Below are 12684 nucleotides of genomic sequence, written 5' to 3'. Positions count from 1 at the left end.
TACTGGGAAAACCTCAGTCTTTTCCTCCAGTGTGTCTCTTTTACTATCACACTACTGTCACACTCACAATACTTCTGATACTTTTCCCACTGAGCAATTCTCTGCACCACCAGCGGGGAGTCCTACAATTTACTCTGACACTATCTACTTAGTAGTACCAGATCCTACAGATTAAAGACTCAATCCCATAAGACTGCTCCCACTCCACTTCATTCGACAGAGTGGCTCACAGAACCCAGGGAAACACTTATATTTGTTTAGCAAAGGACATGATCAAGGGTACAGATGAGCTGGGGGCTTTCTAGGTGGTGCTACTAGTAAAGGACCCACCTGTCAATGCAGGAGACATAAGAGATGCAGGTTTGATCCCTGGGTCGGGAAGATCCCCTAGAAGAGGGCATGGCAAACTACTCCAGTATTCTTGCCTGGAGAACCTCATGGACAGAGGAGCCTGGTGGACTACAGCCCATAGCGTGGCAAAGAGTCGGACATGACCAAAGCGACTTGACACACACACACGCACAGATGAACTGGCTCACAGACTGAGATCTGGGAGCTTCCTTCCCCATGGAGTTGGGATGTGTCACATTTACAGTGTGGTTGTGTTCACACACCCAAGGGCTCCTGGATCCATAAACTATTGGGATTTTAATGGCGGTTTCCTCACATAGGCATGATCAATCATTAACTCAATTTATATCCCCTCTTCCCGCTATGAAGAAAAGGGGAGTAGGGCCAAAAATTCCAAGCTTCTAATCATAACTTGTTCTTTCCAGTGACCAACCCCCAACCAAGAGCCCACCCAGAGTCACCACATCAGAAACCAAAGGCGCTCTTAGTGCTCTTATCACTTAGGGGTTTGCAAGGGTTTTAGGAGCCCTGTATCAGGCACAGTGTCAAAGATCAAATGTTAGAACAAGAGATGCTTCTCATGATCTTATCACTTAGGAAATTACATGGGTTTTAGAAGCTCTGTGAAAAAGTTGGCTTAAAACTCAACATTCAGAAAACTAAGATCATGGCATCCGGTCCCATTACTTGATGGCAAATAGATGGGGAAACAGTGAGAGACCTTATTTTGGGGGACTCCAAAAGCACTGCAGATGGGGACTGCAGCCATGAAATTAAAAGACGCTTGCTCCTTAGAAGAAAAGTCATGGCCAACCTAGACAGCATATTAAAAAGCAGAGACATTACTTTGCCAACAAAAGTCTGTCTAGTCAAAGCTATGACTTTTCCGGTAGTCATGTATGGATGTAAGATTTGGACTATAAAGAAAGTTGAGCGCTGAAGAATTGATGCTTTTGAACTGTGGTGTTGGAGAAGAGTCTTGAGAGTCCCTTGGACTGCAAAGAGATCCAACTAGTCCATCCTAAAGGAGATCAGTCCTGAATATTCATTGGAAGGACTGATGTTGAAGCTGAAACTCCAATACTTTGGCCACCTGATGCAAAGAACTGACTCACTGGAAAAGACCCTGATGCTGGGAAAGACTGAAGGCGAGAGAAGGGGAAGACAGAGGATGAGATGGTTGGATGGCGTCACCAACTCAATGGACATGAGTTTGAGTAAACTCCAGGAGTTGGTGATGGACAGGGAAGCCTGGCGTGCTGCAGTCCATGGAGTGGCAAAGAGTCGGACACGACTGAGCGACTGAACTGAACTGAACTGAACTGAGGAGCTCTGTGCCAGGAATTGGGGGCAGAGATCAACATTTATTTTCTATTACTTCACATTTAATTTCTTAATAGACACTGATCCATTTAAGAATGTTTTCAAAACTATTTTATCCAGAAACCTGAATTGTTTTAAGGGAAATTCAATTAAGGACCCAGCCCTGATATATTTCCCTATGTTCATTTATGTCAAAAAATTAAGTCACCCCAGGAGACCAAAAAACTCTAATGAAATGGTTTTTTAAAAAATTACCATGGCACCACAAAATGAGGAGGAAAATGGAAAGGCTAGGGGAAAAAAGCAAAATAAACAAGCAAAGCTTTTCTGAATATGTCTGAGCCTTTACCTGATGCCACAGATAAATCTCTCTTGACCCAGGAATTCAGAAAATGTTCTCCCTGAAGAAAATGAAAACTCAAGCTATTATATAAACTACTGTACATAAAATAAATAAGCCACAAGTATCTAACATACACATCCAATAATCTATACTGAATATATCCAATAAAAATTCTATATATATTGGATACATTCACTATATGAAGTGAAGTGAAGTTGCTCAGTTGTGTCTGACTCGTTGCGACCCCCATGGACTGTAGCCCACTAGGCTCCTCAGTCCATGGGATTTTCTGCCTTTTCCTTCTCCAGGGGATCTCCCCGACCCAGGGATCGAACCTGGGTCTACTGCATTGCAGACAGACGCTTCACCATCTGAGCCACATGGGAATTCCCATTCACTATATATCTATATATTACATATAGAGGTATGATATAACTATATATCAGGGGATATATCCAATATTCTACAGTGACTATAAATGTAGCATAACCTTTAAAAATTGTGAATCACTGTGTTGTATAATATTTTAGTTTGAGGCATACATTAACTATACCTCAATTTAAAATATTCAAGTTACTGATTTGAAATATACTATTATCTATGAGCAAAAATTAAAAGAACTCCCTCCTCCACCCCCTGTCTGTAAATTAAGAGTTTCACTGAATTGAACGGTAGAGTTGTTAGAGAATTATTCCTCTAATTATTATTTCTATTAATATTGACATTTTTTACAGTGTTATGGGAAAAGAAAACCTGTGGATGTTTATACTCAACAAGAAGCCTTTTCTGGGTCAGTTTTTCCAGAGATCCAACTCAAAAGCTAAGTTACAATAAGGTATCACAGAGGTCCTTTGACTAATGAGGAAGGTATGAGATATAGGAAGGAAACTGGATTCAGAGGGAAGGTTAAATGTTGAGTAACTGATTCTTCTCTGAAAACTGCACCCAGATTTCTCTCTGAAGAAACACTTCTGCCCCTGCAGGGTTCTCATCTGAGTCATGTTAGCCAATAAATCCAGCCCTCTGCGCTTTTTTTCTTTTTTGGCATAGCCTGTGTAAGATGGGTTTTCCCAACACCTGCCACTAGGGAAGTCATACTGATAGAGCATAGAGTGGCCATCTCTGAGGCTTACTGTGGTCTGAATGTCTCATGAGGACGCTCAGAGTGGGGCGCCCTAGGGAAGCCGGAGGAGCTGACCTCAGTCCAAGAGGAGAGAACTACCAGGAAGGCAGACCATTCTAAGGACTCTAGTTGACCAAAAGAACATATTTTTCTTCCCCCTGCCCAATGAGAGGTGGGGAATGGAATAAAGGAAGAAGAAAGAAGGAGAGGCCATGACAAAAGAGGGATGTACTTGCCTCATTCTAATTAATTTATAAAAAATTTTTAATAAATTACCATGATGCCAAATAGATAACTAATGAGAACCTACTGTAGAGCTCAGGGAACTCTACTCAATGTTCCATGGTGCCCTAAATGGGAAGGAAATACAAAAAAGAGGGGTTATACGTACAGCACTTCCCATGTGGCATTAGTGGTAAAGAACCCACCTGCCAGTGCAGGAGATATTAGAGATGTGGGTTCGATCCCTGGCTCGGGAATATCCCCTGGAGGAGAAAATGGCAACCCACTCCAGTATTCTTGCGTGGAGAATCCCATGAACAGAGTAGCCTGATGGGCTACAGTCCATGGGGTCGCAAAGAGTTGTACACGCCTAAGCAACTTCGCTCCCAGCATATGTACACATTTGGCTGACTCACTTTGCTGCACAGCAGAAATCAACACAACACTGTGAAGCAAGTACCCTCCAATAAAAATTAACTAAAAAGAATAATACATTACCGTGACGTCAACAAATCCCTTGTAGCTTTGAATATACTGGGTAATTTCCTCTAAGGATTTCTTACTTTGAAGAAATTCACATCTATAATTAACAAACAAACAGAATTAAAGTTTGCCCTGACACTGTGATAGAGATATCCTGTATCTTTATAACTGCAGTGACACAAAATACATTTGTTAAAACTTATTGGATTGTGTACTTTAAATTGCTCAATTCTTTTTTACTTTGATAAACTGTCAAAAAAGTTACCCCCAAACTTATGACAGTTATCTTTATTATCATATAATTACTATATCCACTAATGATAACATGTGTAATAATGCAAAACTAAATCTTCAGATTATCTTTCATCCTGAAACAAAACATAATACAATCAAAGAGATGGATTTATAACAATATTTAGATTGGAGGTGTTTTTGTTAAGTTAAACTACAGTGACGAACTAGTTCCTAGGCTTACATGAAAAATTACTGGCAGTAAAGCTAATAAACAATAATAAATTTCATCTATTGAAAAACATATATACTACTCCTTAGAAATATACAATGGAAATTAATCGATAGAATTTTTTAAAAAGAGCATATTGAATACACTTAAAAAACACATTCCTTTCCACAAAACAGAAGCAATTTTAAGTTAACTTTTTAAAAATCTCTCTCTTACAAATTTAAGCTTCCTTTCTAGTGACGTTAGAGTAACAAGAGGACTGAGAGTCAAGAGACTAGAGTGTTAGTTCCACTTCTGCCACTCACGGGGAGGAGATAAACCTTTTTATTCTTTCTGTCACACCACCTTCCCTGCCCAAAGCAGTCAATCTCGCCACTGTTCTCTTGAAAAGACGTGAGAAAATGAACTTCATTAGAAGAGTCATACATTGCTCTGGGGCCACTGCTCTGGGCTGCTGAGTCCCCAGGTTTTAGGTGTACAGATCCTTCCAAGGAGGGTTCCAAGTCCCCACACAGCTCAAATCCATACACAACCCAAATCTGCACAGAATCCACATAGCACATGAGGGATGGGGCCTCCCCACATGCTTACAGTGGGTTGAGAAGGAGCTCAATACATAGTACTTCTTTTTTTTTTTTTTTTTTTTCATAGTACTTCTTTTAAAAACACAATAAAAATCATTTTATTTATTTACAATGATTTAGTACACTGAGTGGGCTTTCCTGGTGGCTCAGACGGTAAAGAATCTGCCTGCGATGTGGGAGACCTTGGGTTCGATCCCTGGGTTGGGAAGCTCCTCCAGAGAAGGGAATGGCAACCCACTCCAGTATTCTGGCCTGGGAAATCCCATGGACAATGGAGTCTGGCAGGCTACAGTTGATTGAGTCGAAAAGAGTCAGGCAGGACTGAGAGATAACACACACGCAGTGCACTGAGTACTACATTTTAAATTGCAGGGACATACTCAGACATTGTGTCCACAGTTTGTAAAAGCAGCAACAAAGCAAAAAGTGATGCCTGGGGACTTCCTGATGGTCCAGTGGTTAAGAATCCACCTTGCAATGCAGGAGACGCAGGTTCCGTCCCTGGTCGGAGAATCAAGATCTCATATGCTACAGAGCCACAAAGCCCAAGCACCTCAACTACTGAGCCCACACACCAAAACGAGAGAGTCCATGGGCAAAGGAAAGACCCCGAATGACGTGACAAAGATACCATGTGCCGCAACTAAGATCCAAAGCAGCCAATAAATATATATTTTAAAATGATGCCCAAACAGTTAAGGTTAGGGAACAATCAACAAGAAATTGGAGGAGTCTTATTAGTTCTAATTCCAGCTCTGAAATACACTGGCTGACCATATACTTGTGATGACAAACAGGTGAAAGGTGAAATGGTCATATAATACATGGTAGTTTTTACAAGGCATTTGCTCCATATACTTTGTTTACAGTCATTACAACAACCAACCAGCTATAGACTATCATTTGTCTTGACACACGAAATGCGGAGGTTCAGTAACAAGCCTAGGGTCTGGGTGTCGGAAGCAGCGCTGGGCACCTCCGAGCCTCTGCGCTCTGCCCTCCCCTTGGCAGCAGCAGACCTGAGCTCCCTCCGGACCTGGGCTGAGCCCGGGGCTCACATCTCGCCCCTGCGCTCCGACCCTTCCCTAGGCTGTGCATCAGGGAAGGTGTGTGAGGGCCGCCTGACGGCATGTGCAGCTCTGGCTCGTGCCAGGCCATCGCCTGCGGGTCTGTGTGAACGGTGCTGCTGGCTGCGTCCAGCCCAGGGACACTAAACACTGGCCCTAAGCATAAGTGAAGCACTGGCTGAGGCCAGAGCTGAGACAGGTGCCCAAGAGCCAGGCTTGATGGCCACTCGGTACACACCCACGCGGTGCACTGCCAACGCTAAGTATGACCGGCTGGGTGTCTGGTTTTGATTGGTCAACGGACCAGAATGACACTCAAAGTATTTAACTATCTGGGGGAGCTCCCTGGTGGTCCAGTGGTTAAGAGTCTCTATTTTCACCACAGAGGATGCGGGTTTGATCCCTGATTGGGGAACTAAGATCCCAGGAGCCGTGAAGCACGGCCCAAAAGTAATCAATATTTAACCATCTGGCTTCATGCATCCCTATAACTGTTTCATCTGCTTGTCAGGAAGAGCTCCCCTTCCTTCCTCTTTCCTCTCCATCTCTCTTTCTCCCCCAATCCCTTCTCTTCTCTGTTCTCTTCCTCCCTCCCACCCCCATCATTGTCTTTACAACCTTAAAAGAAATACATTTGTTTCCCAGAATTTAAACAAGATAGAGGTGAACAAAGTAAAATGTGAAAATCCCTCTCCACCTCATCTCCTGACAAACCCAAACCTTAATATACCGATTGTTTGATTTGTATATTTTAGCTTTTTCCTCCACATATTTCAAACAAGTCCATACACCACGCATTCGTATTGCTTTTCTCCTTACTGAACAGATCAGACGTCCTTCCATTTTTGTGAGCGTGGTTGTCTGTGTGAAAGATGACATGTAATCCTAAACAACAGCCCAGGTTTTTTGTGGTTGACCTAAGATCTAACCATCAACTTCTTTGTTTGTGGTAGGTACATGACAAGTATGTTAAATAAAATGAGCCAAAGCCCACTGCAGATCCAATTATTAGATTACAGGAAATACAGGAAGTAGACAAACATGTTAAATGACACCAGAAAAGCATTCAGCCAAACCCAGGGCAGGAAGTTTTATAGGACAGACTACACGGCTCCTTTCATGAGAAAGTGACAAGAAAAAGTCAGGGAGGAGGAAATCTGTAAACTAAAAATCTTGAGACATCAACCAAGTGTAATGTATGGACCCTGTTTGCATCCTAATTCAAATCAGTAAAGAGAGTAAACAGTGAAGAGAGAGGGGATGTGGACATTTGAACACTGCCTCAGATATTTGACATGATTGAGGAATTACTGCTAATCCTCTTTAGGAGGCAGAATCATACTATGGTTATGTTTTTTAAAAATATCCTTCCATTTTAGAGTTATATGCGAAAATACCAACAAGTGACATTATATAATATCTGAGATTTGCTTTAAAATAATCTAGTTATTTTTATTTCTGGGGAAAGGTATGTGAGAAGTGAATGAAATATGATTTGGCCATGTGTTGATAAGTGGTCTCTATATTTGCATATGAAATTTTCCAGAATGAAAGTTTTAAAAATTTTAAAGGAATGAATTCATATTTGGTAGATACAATCATGTAGAAAATACTAGTAAATGTAACATTAGAAATAATTTTTAAAACATGTCATTTTTTAAGCAGCGAACTCAAGACCACTGTAATAATCAAACTTGTACTGAGTTTTTGAAATACAATGTTTACATTTGGTATATATTCAGCAGTACATGAAACCATCTGATACGAGGTTTTAAATATTGTTTTATACAATTTTACATCATCCCAATACAAATTATCCATATTTATTAAGGCAGATTCTAAAACTTCTACTTGGCAAATCATATCTTAGTATTTTTGATAATAAAACAATATTAAGAAACTATTTCAAAATTATATAATTAAAAAACTTCACAGTGTCATCAGGGCTTTCTTGCTTGAATAAATTCTGGAGCATTCTTATTTAGGAAGGAGAAAGGTCAAAACTGAAGGTTCTGATCTGGGAAGGTAATACTTTAGTTTTGCTTTGTCTTTAAAAAAATTACAAGCAAAAAATATTTATCTACTTACTTAGGGAACCATTTGGCATGTTCCTTCCAGGGATCATCATCGTCTTCCCAATTTCCTAAACATCCACCACAGGAAAAGCACTGGACAATGTCACGTTTACCTACATATGAAGCAAGACACTTAGATTGCCTGGCAATAGCACCATGGAATCGTCCAGAAGGGGTGTCTCTGCAAGCTGACTGCCCTGGGCATGGATGAGACGTGCTCCATCACGTCTGGTCCTTTACACTCTCATCTGGTTGAATCCCCATCCACAGTCCCACTGCCCTCAGTGACCATTTTTGAAGCCTGAACCTCACCTCATAGCAGTGGCCACACCTCACACACAGAACTCCAAGTTGTTGAACTCAACATGCCCACCGAAGCAGTGGAAAAGCAGAGGAACCCTGTACTCACGAAGTAAAGCACAGAAGACTTAAGCTGTAGCTTTGCTATGAAACTTCTGTGGAAACTTGGGCATATTTTTTTCCACTTTTGAGGTGTATGTTCGAGAAGTATATTTTTCTTTTTTGACAACTGTTTTTAGGGGAATTACAAAAGGATCAGCTTTCAAAACTAAGAAAACCAACTTGCAGTTTAGGCATTTTGAGATATAAATGGTACACAAACTGGTAGGCAATTTAAAGTCAAACTACAGATTCCAACCGTTGTGAACATGACAGAAAGATGTCGTTTCTCTGCATTTTCTCTGCTTCAGGCTCTTGGTCAATTAGGACATTAACTATAATATCTTGAAGAAATAAGTGATAAGTGCACTGTGACATCTGGGGAATCCTATACTAGAAATCTTTTAAATTTTCTCCTTTACATCCAACTTGGGTAACACTATCAATATGAATTTCTTCAAGCTTCTGCTATTAATTAACAATGACAGTAACAATTAACATATCATATATCCAACACATGAAAGTGGTGGTTGCTCAGTCATGTCCAGGTCTTTGCGACCTCATGGACTGTAGCTCCCCAGGCTCCTCTGTCCATGGGATTCTCCAGGCAAGAATATGGAGTGGGCTGCCATTTCCTTCTCCAGGGTATCTCCCTGACCCAGGGTGGAATCTGAGTCTCCTCCACTGCAGGCAGACTCTTTACCGCTGAACCACCAGGGAAGCATGTACTGTGTGTCAAGCACTGTGCAGTGTACCCGAGATGGAATTTAAATATTTTGTTTCTTTTTTTTAATTTTATTTTATATTGGAGTACAGTCGCTCCCCTGGTGGCTCAGATGGTAAAGAATCCGCCTGCAACGCAGGAGACCTGTGTTTGATCCCTGGGTTGAGAAGAGCCCCCGGAGGAGGGTATGGCAACCCACTCCAGTATTCTTGCCTGGAGAATCCCGTGGACAGAAGAGCCTGGCGGGCTACAGTCCACGGGGTCACAGAGACTCAGCACAGCACATCGTGGATTAGCAGTGTTGTGACAGTTTCAAGTGGACAGCAAAGGGACTCAGCCACACATACGCACGTATTCATTCTCCCCCAAACCCCCCTCCCATCCAGGTTGTCACAGAACATTGAGCAGAGATCCCTGTACTATACAGTAGGTCTCTGCTGGCTATTCTTAGGCACATTTCTTAAACTCTTTGGGCCTCAGTGACATTGGCTGAGAAATGCGGGAAGAGGACAAGTTTGTTGGATTAGTGTAAGTGCTTAATCCGTGCCTGGTGGGGGTGGTGGGCCTAGCATCAAGTAGGTACTCAGCAAATGATAGCTGTATGTATTAATCAGGATTCTCACTCAGATCTGTCATGACACGTATGGCGTGGCTAGGACAACTCAAACAATGGACAATTTACTTCAGCATTCTTGCCTGGAGAATTCCATGGACAGAGGAGACTGGTGGGCCCCTGTCCACAGGGTCACAAAGAGGTGGACATGACTAAGTGAGCACACACACACAGTTTTCTGAAATGCAACTTGACCTATATGTTATAATTAAACTTCAGGTCAAACACACACACCAACACCCTCCAATACTGCAGCAGTGAAAAGAACAACCATTTAAGAGCAGTAAAAGGAGGATGGATAAGAAGGAGACTAGGGTCAGGCTGACCTCACTGTTTATTTTCAGGGCCTTAGAAAACCAGTCAAGTATTATCTAACATCCAAAATTTTAGAAAAAGTCACTTTCTTATTTTGCATATATTTTTGGTAAACTGACAATGTTGTATTAAAGCTAAAGTAAAATTACTGAAGTTGAATCTTGAGGAAATAGATGTACCTAGTGTAGCATGTTGAACAAGTGAGGAAAGATTTACAAAATACTGCAACTGAGCAAAATATTGCAACTGAACCTAAACTTAATTCCAGTGAAATATTTCAGAAAATGATTTCAAATTACCTGTAAAGACAAAGCCAGCAGCTGAGAGCTCCCTTGGGGACGTCCCTTGGGCATAAAATGGCCAGTTCTTGAAGGATTCAAGTCTGGCCTTCTCTTCTTGGTACCTTGCTTTGTCGTCCCTCCTCAACGTGTTCTCTGGATTCTGAACTCTTACATCATACTTGGCAATGTTGCCAACATCTTTACCCAGAAGGAACTCACAGTCTGGATGGAACTTCCTGTGGTGTTCCATGGGGGGACTCTGGAGGCTAGTACCAAAGAGGACTAAGCTACAGCAGAAGCACTGCACGCTAGATTTTGTGCCAGTGAGATAAAACCCAGCTTCTGCCATCTCCTGGGGTGTCCACGAGCTGAAGGTGTCATACATCACAAAAGTCTTTAACCTTTTTGCTTCACTACGCATTTGTGAATTAAAGCCTTTTTGCATTTTTTCTCTGTCTTTGTGCTCTTGTTCTTCTATCTCCTTTACGTATTGAAGGGCATTTACACCTAGAAAAGCAGACATCTCTGGGAGCAGAGCATAATCAAACTGAGAAATCCCCTCCTCAGGGGCTTTCTCCTGGGTGGCCATTTTCTGAAAAGGGAAAAAAGAGGTTCATGAACATCGTCACTTGGTTTACTAGTCCTGAGATTTGTTTAAACCCTTTTTCTTTTCTTTTTTTTGCTGGCTATACCATATTTTTTAATTGGAGGATGATTGCTTTACAATGTTGTGTTAGCTTCTGACGTACAACAACAGAGTATAGTCCATCAGCCTCCTCTGTCCATGGGATTCTCCAGGCAAGAATACTGGAGTGGATTGCCATTTCCTTCTCCAGGGGATCTTCCTGACCCAGGGATCGAACCTGGGTCTCCTGCATTGCAGGGAGATTCTTTACCATCTAAACTACCAGGGAAGCCCATACAACAGTGTGAATATACCCCTCCCTCTAGAGCTTCCCTTCCACGCCCCCCGCCCATCCCATCCCTCTAGGTCATTACAGAGCACCCAGCTGAACCGCGCTCTAGGGCAGCTTCTCAATAGCTACCTGCTTTACACATATATGTCATATATGTGCATATATGTCAATGTTGCTCTCAGTTTGTCCCACCCTCTCCTTCCCCCGCTGTGTTTCAACCCTTTACTCTTGTTTTTTCTTCTGAATTACACTGCTCTTCTGCTTATAATTTACTCTAAATCAGAGAAAATATGCTAGTAGGTCTGTAACAGCAGACCTTTATCCTGCCTTCAATAGTAAGGTCACCTATGGAGTCCAAGTAGTTGGAGGCTCCCTTATCATAGCATCACTTAAGATAAAAGGATAGATTAGGGGAAATCTGTATCATCATATAACAAGTTCAAAGACACATGCTTGCATTCTCAACATTTCAGGAATCAACAAAGTATTTCATTTAATGCCTACAGGTGGAGTTGGATAGTTCCACGTGACCAGCTTTGCTGTGTGCCCCCCCTTAATCAGGCTCAGCTGATTTGGAATTTGCCCATCTACCCACATTTCTGCAGGAGTTGCAGCTCACTGAAGATCTTGTTTAAGCCCAAGCATGCCCTTCATCTGTAGGTACTCAGTGTAAAGAAAAGAACTCCTTTGTCGCGAAGATGTTAAGTCCACTTCAGCAGCGGTTCTTCAGGAAGCTCTCATCATCCACAAGGTTACTGGGCTTTTTGACTGAAGAGTGCCTTCATTTCAGTTTCTGTCTTCATGCGTTCTCCCCGTAGAATTCCTTTAGCGGTTAGCAGGTAAGGGTCACGTTCCGGCCAAAAGAAGTATCTGCTCAACTCTCCCTTTGGTTTCAAGTTCCTTCCCTTTACAGAAGAAACCAGCCAAAGCCTGGTGGACTTGGTAGCCTAGGGCTCTTCCTTAGTACTTTCATTTTTGCCAAAGCAGCTCAGACCATGAAAAGGGGGAGAAGGTTACCTGATACTGGGCTGGCTCTTGAGGCCTGCCTCGTTTTCCTCACTGTTTTTGACTGAATTCTCCTCTCTCTGAATTTCTGTTTTAACCTATTTAAATGCTTCCGCTGGCTCTGGATCTACCACCTTTAAATTCCATTGCTGGCGGTGGCAGGGAGGAGAGGAGATAGATTAAGAATTTGGGATTAACGGATACATGCTGTGCTGTGTTTAGTCACTCAGTCATGTCTGACTCTTTGTGACCCCATGGACAGCAGTCCCCCAGGTTCCTCTGTCCATGGGATTCTCCAGGCAAGAATACTGGAGTGGGTTGCCATGCCACCCTCCAGGGGATCTTCCTGACCCAGGGATCAAACCCAGGTCTCCAGCACTGCAGATTAATTCTTTA

At 42.2% G+C, this 12684-nt stretch overlaps 1 protein-coding gene across 3 annotated transcripts in view; it reads right to left on the bottom strand.

The window, feature by feature from the left end:
• The window catches only part of LOC136146329 (general transcription factor IIH subunit 2), a 77517-nt gene that overhangs the window by 26904 nt on the left and 37929 nt on the right, over positions 1 to 12684 (bottom strand). For 2 of the 3 annotated variants that reach the window (XM_065905150.1, XM_065905151.1), the window contains exons 5-8: positions 10385 to 10958; positions 8048 to 8147; positions 3861 to 3942; positions 2024 to 2075 (exon numbers count right to left, since the gene is read on the bottom strand). In XM_065905150.1, coding sequence (XP_065761222.1) covers positions 2024 to 2075; positions 3861 to 3942; positions 8048 to 8147; positions 10385 to 10958 — 808 coding nt within the window. Of the gene's footprint in view, positions 1 to 2023; positions 2076 to 3860; positions 3943 to 8047; positions 8148 to 10384; positions 10959 to 12684 lie in introns of those variants that run through there. The other variant, XR_010658979.1, reaches the window with a different exon arrangement.

Source organism: Muntiacus reevesi, chromosome 14, assembly GCF_963930625.1.
Source record: "Muntiacus reevesi chromosome 14, mMunRee1.1, whole genome shotgun sequence".
NCBI classification, from domain to species: Eukaryota; Metazoa; Chordata; class Mammalia; order Artiodactyla; family Cervidae; genus Muntiacus; species Muntiacus reevesi.
Note: the sequence above shows the minus strand (reverse complement) of the source record. Positions and strands in the feature narration are given on the sequence as shown.